This window comes from Cariama cristata, unplaced genomic scaffold (genome assembly GCF_000690535.1).
Source record: "Cariama cristata isolate BGI_N322 unplaced genomic scaffold, ASM69053v1 scaffold18909, whole genome shotgun sequence".
Classification (NCBI taxonomy): domain Eukaryota; kingdom Metazoa; phylum Chordata; class Aves; order Cariamiformes; family Cariamidae; genus Cariama; species Cariama cristata.
The window spans coordinates 86,380-103,859 of NW_009635704.1; the positions used below are offsets into that span (position 1 = coordinate 86,380).

Genomic DNA, 17,480 nt, shown 5'->3' on the forward strand with positions numbered 1-17,480 from the left:
AAAAAAAAAGAAAATTCTACATTAGCTGTCATCTGTCATTTCGTAATGAAAGTTTTCCAATACCGTAACAAACGTTTCCATCTCCACGGAAGCCAACCGAACATTCGCAGAAGAAACGATTTCCGGTTCCTGGACGACACATCGCATTGGTGTCACAGTTATGGGTACCGGTGTAGCAGGGATTCCGGTTAATATCAGCAGAACCATCTGACAAGAGAGACACATTCAGCTATGACGACTCTATCCAAGTAATAGCACTCAGCTAAGGCCCAGAAGGAGGTTGCTTGTAGAGCACATGAAACAAGGAAAGAGAATACTTTTTGCACCAGGAAGAAGGGGACTTGCAGGTGATGTGCAAGACATGAATCTCAGACATGGCAATAGCACCTGTATTCCTCAGTAAGGACTGCCGAGTTAAAAAAATGGAGAAGTCACAAAAACCTCTCTGAAGAGCAAGTCTGACAAAGATAATGCACCTTCCATCACTGACACTAGACCCAAAATCCAATTCTTAACAGCTTGGTTTACTAATTTTAATTAGTAGAACTTTATTTTGTAAAAAACAAAAGTGAGCACAGTCTTTTCTTGTACTTATCTGGTGCGCATTTTCAAATTCCTCCTTTGCTTTTTTTCTGATTTTAGTGCAGACAGACAAACTTGGACAGCTCATCCAAAAAAAACCATACTTCATAGGCTGCCTACCTTCCAAAGATAAAATGCCATGTTTCAAGATAAAATTCTAGAAACTAGCTGTTTTAATGGCAAATCTTATTCCCCTCTTTTGCCCTTTGCTCTGACAATACCAAAAAAATTCATTAATAGAAGAACCATAAATTAAGTGAAGATAAATGACACACTCCATGTGTCTGAGCAGCAATAGATTCATGGTGGTATACGTTGAGAGTATTTCAAAGAATTAAACACAAAGTCCACTGAAATTCAAGAGGCGATAATCACTTAAATACTCTTCCCCAAGTAAAAATACAAACTCTTCTTAATTGATGGACCTGGACTTCTACTGACTAATGCAATGAATTAAACTCATTAATATCCAGCTAAGGCAGGCTAAAAAAAAAAAATAGTAATATAGAAGCCTGCTCTTAATTACTCACAAAAAAGAAAGATTTCAAATTCATACATACCACTGATTGGGCCGATGGAATTACTCATAGCATATCGCAGAATCTGCTCGTCTCTGTTATACAGGACAAATATACTGTCCACTGAGAGCTGCTGAGTAGCAGAAGCAGCATGGTGAGAGTCATCATGAATGCATTCATCAAATGAGATGGTCTGTCGCCACTGATAGGCTCCTGTGTACGTGGAACCAACCCCGTCCCTTTCCGGCTCTGTCACCGTGTACTCCCTCGTGGACGATGAAGTGATCACTGCAACATGGCAACAAACACACTGATCAGAACAGAGAGCAAAAACACTCTGTCAAATGTTATGTGTCAACTTGGGATAGAGGCCGAGTAGCATAACTAGACATTTCAAAGGCAAGAAGCTATGAAAGTGGATGTGTTTCCCATGCAAAGGAATAGGCAGTTGACTAGGTTTACTCTGTTCTCCGGTATCACAGCCTTGAGGAATGAGTCATACAATTTATCTTGACATATTTTAAAAATTTAAATTTACTTCGTGGGTTGCCAGGTAAAGAAACAAAAATTCAACTCAGGAAACTCAGAGATTTCTTCAGATGAATTTACATAATGGATCCATAAGCTAAGGACAAGAGCCACCTCACCAGCACTAAACTACACACACTTTTAGTCCATTGTAGTTTATCAGCCTTGGATTTTAAGAGAGTCCTGAAGAAGATGCACGTCCTAGAGCTCTTGTACGCTTCACAACAGTTTTCTATATTGTGAAAAATTGGGACCAAAACTCTTCAAAGCAGATCTGGGCTTGTGGATCCTCCCATCGGCAGAAAGTTCCTCAGAACTCCACTATTCTTCATTTGGACTCCAGAACACACCTACTTCAATTCACTTGCAACAGCTGGCACAAGCTGGATTTCTGCTAAGTAACGCTTTATCAGATATGCCATAGGACAGCAGAAGAATAGCTATTTGAGTCCTGGTAAATCAAACCCAGCCTGAAGGATGCCTCCTTCCAGCCTTTCATGCTTCCTCTGTGGGAAGAGATACATTCTTTCAGGATAGAAGTAAAACTGATTGTTTTGAAATGAAAATGGGACTTTCCCCACCATTTCTTACTGATGTAAGATTTGAGGCAGACTGCCACTTTCAGTGGAGGTTTTCTTATTCTCAGAGACATCACAGCAATGTCAGAAGGTATGCTAATTTTCCCAAATTGTTAATACTTTTTTGGTCAACTTTAGAAAGTTCCCATTTAGAAGAAAAGTTAATTCACTCTCCACTACCATTTTAAGGTCTCCCTGCTGACAAAAGTACTTCTTTGTACAAAGGAAAAAGCTACAATAGCAACTCTGGGGGAAGCTGAGCCAGACAGTCATATTCACCTCATTTCCAGATAAATTCTGAAGTTGTTCAGCACAAAGCCAAAGAGGTGAAAATTCTCCCGGCACCTCCTCACAGTCCTTTTTTTTTTTCCCCAACAAAATTTCAACCCAAGCTCAAAAGAAAAGAGAATGGAGCATCGTGCAAGTTTGGGCAGCGTGTGCCATTCCCTTTCCACCACTCCATCTCCAAACTCTCCCCTCTGGCAGTTACGCTTGCTTTGAGCTACTGTTCTAAGAGCTCAGACCAGATACCAATGGCTGTCTTACAAATCTCAGAGTCTGAGAGAGGGAAGAGAGAGGAGAGAAGTACTGAAGAGACAATGGAGGAAACTCATAAGGGAATTAAAAGGCTCCAAAATTTCTGGTCAGTTGTTCAAATTCAGCTCAAATAATACTGACAAATGCTTGTTACTAACAAAAGACACCGTCATTGCAATGCACTTTACATGACACAGACTGGTAAATAACTGGTTTGCACAGTGTTGTCGGACAAGACCAAAGCCCACTTAATGAGATTATCACAAAAAGGTATACACCAGTACAGCTCCTTCTGAAGAGCTGTGGACTCTATAAAAAGCTTTGCAATTTGTACGACTGCCATCAGCTGTGTAAAAATAAAGCCAATGAAAAGGGGAATCGAGAGTGTTTTGCAAACATTAGTTCAGAGAAAGTTAAACTCACATTTTTTTCAATAAAAAGATTTGAAATATTTGCATTGTCCCACTCAGTATCCACCTTCTTTTGGGACCTGTTCCTAAGAGGCAAAAAGCAACTCTATAAATCAAAGGGTCCTAAGTACACTTGCTAAGGGAATAAAATAATGTTTTTCAGACTGTCTTACTCTCTGCTGTGAGAAATGTGCACTTTCTTACCATTTCATTCTTAGGGATCCTTACCAGAACTAGAAGTGTGATAGAGTTCAGTGTATGGTTCTATATGGACTGATGCGCCAGATGGGATCTCAGGTACTCTGCCCTCCATTTCTGTGCTGATGGTAAGGTGACCATGCTCATCAATTCCACTGAATTTCTGCTTTATAACCAGCTTCTCATTATTGCCAAGAAAAGTTACTTCAGTTTGCCGTGTAAACTCACCACCTAAAGAAACAGCATTAGGTAAACCACTTAATAGTAGTTTCTGAATCCTTCTACTCAAACTATTGCTTCTAGTAGATAAAATATAAATTACTATTTTCTGCAAGCTTTGATGCAGCATAATTGCTAATGTTTTTGGTTTCTACAGAAATAACTTTCAGAGGTATACCGATAATATCCTTGGACGCTGCAAGGAAACTATCTTTCCTTAAGCACTGAACATATTAAATTGCAAGTAAGTCTGAAGAAGCAGGATTTTTTAAATTAAAAAAAAAAAAGTTCCAACAAAGCTAATAATAGTAGGCCTTATCCTACCAATTAAAATGGCAAAGGAGTTGTATGGTTTAGAGAAAATCTCCATTAGGAATACAGTGAGTTAAAAAATATTTAAAATATCTAGTACATCTGTTTCCAAATCAAAACCAAGTGAAAAATATGTTATAAATTCCAGAACAAACTTCAAACATACCAAATCTAAGAAAACTCCAAACCAAAAAGTTATGTTCAACTAAATTCAGAGTATAGGGCTGTAAGGGATAAAATTTTAAAAAGAAACACATGTTCTCCTAGAACAGATTGGACCTACAGCTTGAATTCATGTGCACAGACCACCAGATTTGGCCTCAAGCTCTTATGAAAAGCTATACTTGTGACCTGGGGTTTCCCTCAAATAAATTAACAGAATCATTTGCATCTCATGCAGCAATTGCCTCTGTTAAGAATTTCAGACCTTCATGAGGTCAGATTCTCATCTCTCTTTTGCTCCACTGGTACAATCAGGCAATTAACACGTTAGACCTTGCAGATGTAGGGGCAGTTTTTTTCAGTAGCTCTGTATGTTCCAGTACCAAAAATCAGATCCTTTTTAATAATCTCTTTCTTGCACAGGACCTGGCCAAACTATTCTTCTTTCTAACAGACTTACATGCTTGTGTATCAACGGTAAATTAAAAAGACCAGTATCTATACACTGAAAGAAAAATGGTGAGAAGTTTGATTACAAAGAATCCGTTTGCAGCTCAGAACAAACATGTTTTCATCCTATATTGCTTCTACAGACACATTTCTTTTCTCTCAAGACAGAGGAAAGCATAGCACAGGTTTTTAACATTATTTTAATTTAGAAGTTACCAGTAACACTGAATCCATTTTTATATCCTTGCTGTTCCACAGCAAACATCCATCCTATGATGCCTCCAATAGAGGCAAGAGGCAGTAAAGAATGCCCCAAAGTCTCTGGGATTGTGCTGATAGCAGTGTAGGCACGTCCTTGGTTCATCACAACGTAAGAGTGGAGATCAGTGTTCTCAAATGTAACTGGAACGGGGTTATTTCCTACAAAGATTCTTCCTTTGACCTTCCCGTTGACTCTCTGAGGAGAACCTGGCAAATCAATACAATGGATCAGAACAAAACGACAGTTCTCACATACTCTCCAAGGAACGTGTTCAGAGTGTTCGCTATGTTCAAAGATATTAGTGTTGAAATAAATGGCCCGCAGAATTCAACAGACAGGAAACTTCCTACAAACAGTGTGTCAACTTATTTATGTACATACGTAAGTCGGTACATGCCTCTGTGTGTGTGTTGTCATTACACAGATGACTAAGTGGCCAAAATTGCCTGAGAGATGCCCTTTATCCTCACTAACAGCTTTGTATGCAAGGATAACTCCATAACGCTGTTGCAGTATCTCTGACAGTAAGTGGCATATAGAAACTTCTTTTGAAGATCACACTTCGTATCAATACCTACTGAATGTAAATTTGTTCATTCCCTGTTAGAAGGCTAACACCATTAGGTGTTAGAACAATTGACCTATTATTCTAACCTATTCTATTTCTTGACTCAAAACTATTGACCATTTTAAAAACTGTCAGTGTTTTACAGAAGTAGCTACTTTGGATTGTTAGTTTTCTTCTGTATATAATCTCCTACATGCAAATTCAAATTCCATTATCATCAGACCCTTCTTTTCTTTCAGTTCATAAAACTGAATTTTCCAGAGAAAGCTAAGTAGTAGGTTTTGATTTCCTGCCTTATAAAACACAAAGTCTGCAGTCAGCTGTTTAGTTGTTGAAATGCATCTATACTCTGAGTCCAGTCACTATAAGGATTACAAATGTATACATAAGGAATTCCTTTATGGATTTTACACATGAACAAAGTTTAAACGGGTATCTACCAAAAATCTGGCAGATTAGCCCTTTAGTAAAGAAGCTTAAGAGTCAGACAAAGAGGAGCCATGCTCTTTAGTTTGATGATCAAAGTTAATTTGTTCATTCCCTTTGAACTGTCCATTTCTAGAGTGAGGATCATATCAGATTATAACACGTTGGAACTTTATTACTAATTCTAGCAAAAAACACTGGATGTTATGCTATCTATTAAATTATGTCAGTAACAGAAGTGTTTATTTTTTCTAGAAAGTCACATTAAAATGCATAATGCATATAATTGACCACCTAAAATAATTTGCTTCATTCAAAAAATGACACCATTTTAGAAAGTATAGCTCGCTTCTTAAAATACCTTTCAATACATCTGAGTGATAAGTCTTTCAAAAAGTATGTAACCACATTTTTTTAGTATTGAAAACAGGTCGCCTCGTTCAAGAATGCCATGTGTAATTGCTGCTTATGTACCTAATTTTCAAAAAAGTTACCTTCTGCTACACATTGTCTGCCATTTCCTTTGTAACCAGCAATACAACTGCAACAAAATCCACTGGGATAATCTCTGCAAATAGCATGAACAGAGCACTGGTGACGGTTGTTAGCACAGGTCTGTTGGACATCTGTGTGGTAGCGAAACACTGTAGAAAATAAGAGCAGACAGTTATACTTCATGTAACTACTATAGTATTCACATATCCCTGGTTTAGTTAAAAAAATATCTCTAGACTCATTTGACTAGTTTTTTCATTTTCTCTTTAGGGAAAACAAACAATTGCAATTGATTTTTGTTAACCTTGCAATATGCAAGTAACAGATTTTTTTGCAGAAAACACCAGGGCTTCAGATGTTTGAAAAAATGTTTAATTATATTGACTTCAGCAGATCTATATTAATACAGATATTAATACAGATCAGTTAAATTGTCTTGGTGAAACTAAACACACAATAATTTTAGCCCGTCCTTGTTTCCAAAACAAAGCAAAAAGGAGCCTTTCCAACATCAGAACAAAACACATCAGTACAGTACCCAAGACCATGCACCAACTGATGCACCCTGTAATCCTGTTTTGTTTGTTTACCCTGTCATTTCATGAAGACAGCAATTCTCACATCTGCTTCAAGAAACAATTAACACCTGCGCAGTCACACTGTTTTGAATTTTCTATAAACACTTCCTCAGAAGTTAGAATCGCTAATCCCACCCTTGTAAAACTTGAGGCCATGAAACCCTAGCCAACGATTTTTACAACAGCTACTATTCCCAACCTTTATTAAATCACCTGTATTCAGTAACACATCTATTAAAGGAAAAAAGCCAGGTTTCAGTAGAACTGATCATGAAATCCTTACCAGGAACAGCCACTTAATGCAGCTATTAAAGTTAAGATCATACATTTAACAACGGTCCTGGGCAAAATAGATGGGGAAATCAGTTCCCACCAAGAATGTGTCAGCTTTAGGCATACAATTATCTCTACAGGAAGCTTTCCTTTGCAGGGATTCAGGTTCCACAGACACGCTGTAAACACGCTCTCCTGTGAGCCTGAGCGGGGAACTAGCTTACTAGACTGGCAAGATCTGAAACTGAGGTGACATCCAAGTTAACTACCTTGATGAGTAACACAAACTTGTTAAATCTGTCCAGATTTTCAGATATGAAGGTAGTGAGAAGAAAACAGATTATTTCTTTAGCAGGTTCAATTTCTTGCCCACCTCTGGTTTTGGTTTTGTGTTTCTGTTTTGTTTTGGTTTTTTGGGTTTTTTTTTGGTTTTTTGGGTTTTTTTTAACAGTGTTTCCATCTTAGAAGGACCCAAACTGTACAGAAGACCTTACCTATACCAGTTTCATCAAATTCTTCCACATCTATGACCTGGGGTTGCTGTGGGGGGAACTGCTGGACCCGGAACTGGCGAGGTGGAGCTTTTGCTGTTGGGAAATCTTGATGACTGTAAAAAGACTCAGTTGAAGGTGTTCCTGTTACATCTTGGTATGAAGTCAGAAAGTCTTCTGCAGCTAGCTGAGGAACACTATACGTAACGGGGTGCTGATCCTCTTCTGTGCTCTCCGTACTACTGGTGACATACTGCTGTCTTATTTCAGTGGAGCCATAGTCCAACAGAAATGGTTTTGAAGTCATCTCCTGGTCTTGCTCATTGTACTCTAGGCTCTCCAAAACGTTGCTGATCTTGGCAGGCACAATACTGTCAGATGAACTACCAATCTCGAACACCCAGACACCTTGCTTCCCAGCATTGCTGCTTCTATCAAAGAGAAGCATATGCCAAATCAAATATGATGAAGCACAAGTTGTGTGGTATTTCTAGCCTACACAGAACGTTATCCTTCACTGAGAACTATCAGTACAAAACTGTTGAATTATCTTATCTACATAGTTATTGACAGGGACAGTTTATTCAGCTATGAAACACCCCTGACAATTTGGATCGCATTTTTCCTCCACACCCAGAACTCTCTTCTTGGGAATTTCTAGCCTTCTTGTCTCCAAACTGATGGAAACAGAAGGAGATATTTGGGCCACAAATGATCTTGCTAAGACTTAATTGAACTTTCTAACTCATTCCCTTTCATTCTTGTTCACTTTTTCTTTCCAAAAAAGACTACCCAGGATAGACTATAAAGAGTTAAAGTCTTAAGAGGTCCTACTTTTAGAAGGGTTCAGTATACAGCAGCTCCTACCACTGACAATGGAACTGGGGACTTTTGACAAATTAGACTAAAGTCCTCATATTCCTCAAAAGGGTGGATATTTATCAGTGGCAGACTTTGCAATTTCTCATGCAACAGCTAATGGAATCTTACTATTTCTCATTAACTCACACTACAATTAAGAAAAACATGGAACTCCTTGATGTTTTCTTGAGGAATTTAAACAAACAAAAAAGCGTACTTGTGCAGGTTTCTAATGCTGTCTTCATCATTAGCGATAATGTTGTAAGATCCTGGCTTTTCCCAAAAGTAGTAGTTTGTAGAGGCTTGACTAAAGCCAACCATAGCAGGAATCTTTTCATCATCACTCTTCGAGTATGTACTATAGAACTGCAAACTATCTTCCGGATAAAGGAAAATAGCATAGGAACTCGAGTCAGAAGAGGCTAAAACAGCCTGGAATGTGTTTCTCTGTGGAAGAAATTTAACAACCATTTATTCATGGAAAAATAATCAAGACAGACAACAGAATAAGATTTTTTTTTTAAACACACAGTCAAAATCACAATTTCCATCACACATAATGCATCATGTACTTCCTAGGAGAAATCAGTATCATGCAAGCTTCTGTTTTGCTAAGGCATTTTTAGCTTTAGCATGCATAAACATTAAAAAGAAAGCATTATCATAGATAAGCTAAATCTGTTAGGAAATAGCCAGGCTGCCAAAAACATAACAATTCTAAGTTCTGTAACACGCATAAGATGTTGTATCATCTCCTTCAAATAAAACCAGCAATGTGCTAGACTAAATAGAAAAATTCCGTACACAGGATCTTTAAAGAAGAGTTCAAGTTTCATGTTGCTGCAAGTGTCTCTTGCCCTAGGAAGCACCAAGACAGCACCTCAGACATCAGCTATTCATTGCTACCAGAGTGCAGAATCATTACTGTTAACACAATGGTTGTGTCAAGTTGGGCACAAGAAATTAATCTTTGACAAAATGAGATTTGCTAAATTGTGGTAACATTCTCAACTTTATATACTGTGAGCAGGCTCATCAGCTGGGATAATTATAGTGCATAAAGTTACATATCTTTGCATGATAGTACCTAACATGATTTAAAAAGGGAAAATAGTTTACAAGTAATAAAAAAAACCCAACAACCTTTAACTGCTGCTTCATTCAATACCAGCTACAAAGCATGACCTTTTTGTGAATGCAGTGTCATTTGTCCAAACGGGATTCAGTTTGAAGTTCCTATTAGTCCATAAACTTCTCAGATTTTAGATAGTTTGATGTCAAAATGCATTGACAAAATGCAATGATTGAAAAATGCAAGCCAACTGGATTATATTGCACAGATGGAGGGCAGGATATTCTGCTATTTCAGTTATTACCACATCACACTTAACATTCAAAGTAAGAGTTGTCAGGGCATACAAAGAAATCAGCTATGTAGAATCAAGCATTTTCTTTTGATTTAATAAAATACTGTAAAATAAAAATCAAGTAAAAATTCTGGAAACTCCTACTTTGCTACAGCCTTTTCAACAATAAAATACATTCTTAACTGTACAGGATTCATGTAAACACAAAGGAATTCAAACCTTCAAAACAACAGGTTATGGTGTTACACTTCAGCTGAACATGTCCAATATGTCTTAAAGCTCTGGTAAATATTCACCTTTTCTTCCAAAGCGTGATCTGCTCCCGGTGGCTGGTAAGGAGCCACGAGCTTCCAGGTAACAATGACAACGCTGCTGGGATCAAAAGTAGTCTCAGGAAAACCTCTCTTGATATAATCTGATGCAAGTTGCAAGACATCTGAGGATGAATCTTCTCTGTAATACACATTTCCACGTCCATCTGTTGTGTCCAGGTCAGCCATAAAAGGCGCAATAGCCCCAAAACTGACTGGGAATTGACCGAGATATTTCTGTTCACTTGAAGGTTCATTCACTGCAATAATCCCATTAGTGGTAACCTAACAAAAAGGTGGAAATTGTAAGACAGATACTGTTCATATGGCTGTCTCCCACACCTATGTGCTCTAGATCACAATATTTTCATTGCATTTCCAAAAGAAATTGAGTCAAAAGCCAGTCTTGTATTTGAAAAGCAACTGAATTTTTTCAAGTTTTTGTTTTGTATCCCATCTCAGGAGTCCTGGGATTCCAGTTGCCCAAAATGAGAGGTCTACTTTTTGGATAGACCAAACCTTTTTCCTTAGATAAAGATTTTAGCTATTTCAATTTCAGACACTTACTGTCTCTTCTAACAAAGATATACATAACCACCACATTTCATAAGTTTCCTTCTCAGACCAAGACACACCGCGACCCCTCTGTAAGTCTGTCAACAATTGTGTACAGACCCTCCCAGGTGACCAAAAAGCTCTTCTTGCTTTTAGCTCTTCCTCTCCTGACGAGGAGATTTACAACAGCATGACTGGGGATGGTAAGGATGAAGTAAGTATTTTCAACAGTTACTTTTTTGGTTAACCAGTGAGCTAGACTCTTACCTGGTGTAAAGCAGAGTGGACTACAGAGAAGCTGTGTCAAAGTCCTAGCATATCCCCTTGGAATCTAGACTTCTACCATGAAGGCAGAGGAGGATGCTTAATCCGGGCAGTTTAGAAAGCTTCCCATTCCTAAGAAAGTCTGACGTCGATGGAGAAAAAAGAGGGGAGGAAAAGGAGAAACTGAACAGCTGTCTTGTCCCACACAGCCCCCGAAGTCATGATGCAACAGGCTATGTCATTCCTCTGAAAGCCTGGTTAGGGAGCCAGGATGCAAGTGGGTCAGCTGAGCTCTCCCTGCTGCTACAGCACTGCCCCAGAAGCTGACAGAACTTCTGAGTGAGCAAAGAATTAATCTACACATAGATGCTCACTCAAAAAACTGCTCCATGCTTACAAATTGTAACAGTTTGGGTGAAAGTCTGCTGGAAGGATATACAGATTTCTCTCTGCCTGGCCAGGACTACTCTAATTTTCACTTCACTTCACCGCAACCACCCTCCTAGGAACTTCTGTGTTACTGTGCAAGGCTGACTGCAACAAGCTGCTGCTCACTCTTAAGATACGCTGTGAGCAGAGCTCCTATACCAGAGGCTATAGAAGCTAGAATTTCTATAGCAGATACAGGCCACTGTAAATCCCCCTACAGCTGAATGCCCTGACTCAGTCCTATGGAAAACTGGCTCTATTACTTTAAAAAAAAAAAGAGTTAATATATATTAAGTGAAATTCTTAGTATGAAAATGCATACGTACTGGCTCAGCGAGATTCAAGTGGTCAGTGACTCGCAGCCAGCCACCTGTGACTAAAAATGAAATACATACATACATACAGGTAGATGCTAGGGCATGTCCCAGTGTGAAAGCCAAACCAGAGCTGACTCTGCAAGCAAGACTAAAGGTGTCAGGCCTTGCGGCAGTGCATAAACTGCTCACACACAGCTTTTTGTCCCAGGCCTTTGTTCCAGATGTGTATGGTACTGTACGAATCAGCCCCGTAGAAATGGGTTTCCCAGTGTCCGACTACCCGGTAACGGGACACATCTGACTACCTGCAGGCACCCAGGCACTCCCCACTGTACAGCTGCTGCCACACACACAGGTGACAGAGGTCCCATAACTGGTGCCACAAGCTGTGAAACTAAAAATGCAACCATCTCCGACAGATTTATCTCACTCACAGGGATTCTTGTGAGTCCAAGAAGAACAAACTGCTGCTGGATCTTTTCATGGTCAAGATGTTCACAACATCACACAATCTTTATGAACCTTGGAAGAGGGTCAGAATGGCCACCATGACTCAGATCACAAGGCCATCTAGTCCAGTAGCCTGTCCCTGGCCATACCTGCTAGCTTACAGATTCAGCAGAACAAGAGAAGGACATGCACGTACTCCTCTGATCAGCCTCCAACCACATTCAGCTCAAGGGATTCCATGTGGTTTGACTGTTTCTTCATCCTCAGCAGATCTCCTTCACGTATTTGTTAAGTCTTCCCTTCAACACATATAAACTTTATGCATCCACAAAACCCTTTAAAAATGAATTCCACAGATCTGTGACTCATACCCTGAGGTCTCTCCTACTTTTATTTTCTTTAGGCTGGCTCCCAGCTTCATTTGATGGCCTATAGCTTTTGTATCGGGACATACAGTCAAATCCTACCCAGTCTTTCCCTCTATGGAATTTCTCCTCCAGAATGAAGACTCCCAGCCTATTCATGCACTCCCTGTATAAGAGCTGTTCCCTGTCTCTGATCATTCTCATTGTCTCTAAATTTTTCTTCCCCTTTTCTACTATATACATTTGGAAATAAGGAGGCCAGTACTACATATATTCTTCAAGACACAGAGAAATTGTGGGCTGTGCAAGCCTGTTAGGGATGTTGGTTACATATGTCTTGGCAACATCCTTTAAAATCTGGACCACTGCTAGTACCACTACTTAAAGCAAATCAGAAAAAATATAGTAGCACAAGAACTCATGCTACAGATCACCCCCTCAGATATAACACACACCTATACCTTGAACCCTCCTTTGGCTACCCAGGGGGTCAGAGCATGCCCTCTGCCACAGGCTAGTGGTCAAACAGCTTGGTGTATAACTGGATAATGGTTAGCACGAATCACTAGCTAAACTTGGCAAATAGTTCACATGGTATATCAGAATGTACTTTAAAAATGGCTTGATGTATGCTGACTGTATTATCTGCAGATGTATAATTTCACTAGCTGCTACACTGAAAAATACTAAAAAATTTAAGATCATGTAAAAAAAAAACGGGAAGCTGGTTTTACGCATGAACAGTATATACAAGATACGTAAGCTGTATATAATCTGCACAAGCATGGTGGGAATGTAGGTCATGCTAGAAAGGGGGAGGAGAAGCTGAATGTTGTGATCATTTTTTCTCTAATCATTTGTGATTTAACAATGGCCACAGATCTATGAATTATGTGAACTATGAATTTTAGGAATACAGAACTAAAAAGACAGCATGGGTTACCCCAGTCTAGACCCTGTAATTGCAGGCAGACATGCAACAGAGATCTAGTCCAGAAAGATTCCCAGAACTTTCATAACATCTGTGCACTAGAAAATGCCTTGTATCCCTGTAAAGCAAAGCTAAAACTTACCCTAAAAATTAAAAGCCACCAATTCTAATGTACCACTGGAAGATAGTAGGGAAGATGGTGGGCATTACAGTCTGCTTGCTAAGACATTTTAGCATGGAGATGCACTCCACCTTTAAAGTAAGAAACTTAAAGTAAATTGAAAGATTTTCCCTTCCTTCTCCTTGCTTACACTTTTTGTACACAAGCACCCCTACTCCCACTCTAAATCCTCTTGTGAGAGATGACTGCTGTTTGAAGTATTTTAAACAAATTCCATGCTCTTCATCAGATTTGATGTGTGCAGACTTTGTGGCTGCACGGTCCCCCATTTATGGCAGAGATTAAAATAACATTAAGAGAAAACATAATCAGCACTAGTTAATACTACAGAACAAAGCAGGGACCAGAAGAAATGACCTAACTTTTGGCCTTCCTCTTTTCACCTATTAGGGGCATGCCAACTATTAATTTCCTATCTTGCTAAAAATTTACATGCAACAAGTAATTTTATCAAGGAGATGCAAAAATGCCAACCTCATTTTCATTTGTTTGTAGTTTATAAATGAGACGGTTCCGTTTTAAATGTTAAGGGAATGTTTAGTTGCAAGTACTCTATGACCCAGAAAACATTTGTAAGCCATTAAATGAAAAACTGCTCACTTTGCAAAGAGATTTTTAGTGTAGAGGAAGAACATTCATCAATATTGAAAAAGTGGTTTTAGTTTTCAGATTTGACGATACATTTATACCAAAAAAAGATGGTGAACAGTATGATCTAACTTTACCCTGTTCCTTTTAAGGTCACACAGAGGTTAAAGTGTGAAGCCCAAAATAAAGAGAAGGAATTCCGGGTAAGTACTGGGTTTCATTAAAGTATCATTCCTGTCAAAAGGGAAAGGAAAAAAACAAAACGGCCTCAGGTGGGCGTTGTCTAAAGACCAGCTGTACGGTACATCTTTCCTTTTAGGGTATAATACTATTTAACTTGACAAGAACTAACACAAATGTATTTTTAGCATGTTAAACGCCTGGATTACACACATAGTTAACATACATTCGTGGTTTGTAGCAAAAGAAAGCACACACACTCTATTATAGGTCCACCCTGAAAAGCCAAGTGCAGAGACGGAAGTACAAAGTAATGAAATATTTCTATTGAAAGAAAAAGTGTATCCATGTGTATATAACAAAAAATTAAAGTTTCAAACAAATAAGGTTTTTTCCCTGTTCAGTGACTAGGCATTTTGAGGACTTGAATATTTCTGAATAAGAAAGTTTAGAAAAATTTAATTTATCTGTATAATGAAGTGCCAGTTGACTTAAAGCAACAAAACTTTCTAAAACAAACATGGTCAACTATTAATTTAGGAAGTTAATAAAAGCAATGATTAAAAAACTGATCCAAGCATGCCTTAAAGGACTTTGATTCTTCCCTAAAAGGAAGTAATCCCTAATCCTTTAACTTTTCCACATCAGTAAGCCCTAGTGTAAACTGAAAAAGCCTTAATAAAAGTGTGCTATTAAAACAAATACATCAGTATGGGTTAGAGGTAGGATTCAACGTTACAAATCTTGCATACGAAAACACCATATTGAAGATCACAGAATGTGAAAGTCTGTTTCCACTTATATTAAAGTTCTCTCTCCTGTCTATGAAAAGAAAAAAGTTTTGTTGCCAGGGACTTTATGACAAGTTGATACTAAACAATCGTTCCTCAGAACTCCTTGCCTTTTTATTCATGTGTAGACCTAACTCAAACAATGCAGTTTCTCAATTGTTGGAAAAAATAGAAAGAGAAACCACAAATTTTCAACTGCTTGAACGCAAAAGTTGCAAAAATCAAGCACTCAAAAATTAAGATAAGCTTATCGCATTATGCTGACGAACCTTATAGAAAGACGTATTTCATCACAACTCAAAATCTGATCCAGGAATTCCTTTATGTATTATAATGTATTTCTACCAATACCACACATAAATTGTATCAGCTTGATCATATTTATTATCAACTAGCAATACTTTGGCAAATTCTGCTTACCGAATAACATCATAGAGCTTAACAAGTACTCATTGCCAATAAACAATAAAACTGTGTACTGTGAAGGTACATTTAAGACTGCTCAATACATTTCCCTAACAGGTATACTTCTCCTTTTCCCACCCCCATACAGTTTCTACTGTCCTTCAGTTTTGCAATACTTGTGACAGATTAAACGCAAGACAAAAGCCTCTGCATATTTTGTAGACCGATACTGAAATACCGTTCAACATCAGACTTTGCCTACATTAAAATCACCCACCCTCACCACTGAGTAATCATGCTGAAAGAGCCCTAAAAGTGATCCTGGAATAGCCTCTATACGGGTATTCTTCCAGACAAAAACTTAGAACCGCTCCTGTTTTACAGCACGGGCAAGTAATAACATCATTAAACTGAAGAAACTTGGTGTTGTTAACCAATTTACTGCTCTTTGAAAACTCTGTCCTCTTTCTGTCACTTATCTAACTCGTTACTTGTTATCTTTGCTTCTCAGTGACTGGATACACAGCCCCCTTATCTTTCAATAATATATCTGTGCTTCAAAAAGCGTATTTTTTTACTTGGGTTGGCTAATCAGTGACCAAACTTAGAGTATGGAAGACAAGACAATGAACTAAGGGTCAAACTGAAGTCTGAACTCCACTCAATACTTGTGAATTACTTCATCTTTACTGCCAGCCTCAGTTAACACCACCCATTTCCCACACAGGCATAACTTGAGTCCCTCAAAATTTTGGATTTCAGATGTGATTTCAGGATTTATCTAGGTAGGACCAGTGTGGACAATGAAGAAGAGCACAACTTAAGTGGCAGTACTAAAATAATTCAGCATAATGCAAGCATGTTAGATCTTCAGTGAATACCCATAAACCTGACTCAAGTACATGGGGACTACATCAAATTTTGAATGACTGCAGCCACATGGAGCTTCCCAAGCGTCTCCATGTAGATTAGTCCCCAAAGTTGCATCTTAGACCCACGGTGCTAAAGCACATTGGTTTATCTGGACAGGGAGGTGGGTTTTAACTCGATCAGATTAACACACTGAACACACCGGGCCTTCCCTACAAAGACCTTTCTAAATACGCTAGTTAGCATCTTCAACCGCCAGCCTAGATGACGCTTTGTGGGAAAAGAGGCAATGATAAATCAGGCAGTACTCCTGCAGCACTCTGAAGACATGCTACCTTTTTAAACTTTTTTTTCTGGCTACTCTTGAGCAGCTCTGCTCTGGACAATCTGTTTTCAATCCCACCTTCATATACTAAATGCCCTCCATTAGCTATAAGCACGCACACACAACTCTGGGATGAAGATTCTGCTATGAGGCAGGCACGCACAGCGGAGGTCTGCCTGCAGTGCAAAGCCTGCAATTCCTCTGGATGGGGATTTCTCCTGCCCAAGAGGTTTTTGAACTAGGAACATCTGAGAGTGCCCAAGACATGAAGGAGCAGAAAGCACTCTCAGTACTACGAGGTGCAAGTCTTGGACATGTCCGGCTGCTGCTTAGACACTCATAGTTTCAGTTTGGGGACTTTGGGATGCTGAAACACACAAAACATAGACCATGACAAGGATGTCTTAGCTGGGTGGGAGCACAGAAAACGCCTGGGGATGCTGTTCACCCTGGATAACCGAGCACATTCGCTTTACCCTTCCACTGCCTGTTGCATCGCCTCCCAGGACAGCCTGCCTGCACCGCAAAGAACCGGCAGCAGCCCCAGCGTGCGAAGGGAACTCCCACAGCCCTGATACCCAACTGAACCATGAAGCTCTTCGGACCGACCTCCGACCACGGCGCTCACACAACCGACGTGAAACCCAACGAGCACCACCACGCACCGAACCCCAAAGCCAGGCGGCACCACGGCAAGAGGCGA

At 39.2% G+C, this 17,480-nt stretch overlaps 1 protein-coding gene across 1 annotated transcript in view; it reads right to left on the minus strand.

Annotated features, from left to right (window-relative positions):
* The window catches only part of NID1 (nidogen 1), a gene marked incomplete at its 5' end in the record, with an annotated part of 38,475 nt that extends 28,064 nt beyond the window's left edge, over window positions 1-10,411 (minus strand). The window contains 8 exons of the mRNA XM_009707654.1: window positions 64-207; window positions 1,143-1,388; window positions 3,382-3,582; window positions 4,711-4,962; window positions 6,245-6,394; window positions 7,591-8,018; window positions 8,666-8,895; window positions 10,112-10,411. Coding sequence (XP_009705956.1) covers window positions 64-207; window positions 1,143-1,388; window positions 3,382-3,582; window positions 4,711-4,962; window positions 6,245-6,394; window positions 7,591-8,018; window positions 8,666-8,895; window positions 10,112-10,411 — 1,951 coding nt within the window. The remainder of the gene's footprint in view (window positions 1-63; window positions 208-1,142; window positions 1,389-3,381; window positions 3,583-4,710; window positions 4,963-6,244; window positions 6,395-7,590; window positions 8,019-8,665; window positions 8,896-10,111) is intronic.
* Window positions 10,412-17,480: the final 7,069 nt, after the last annotated feature.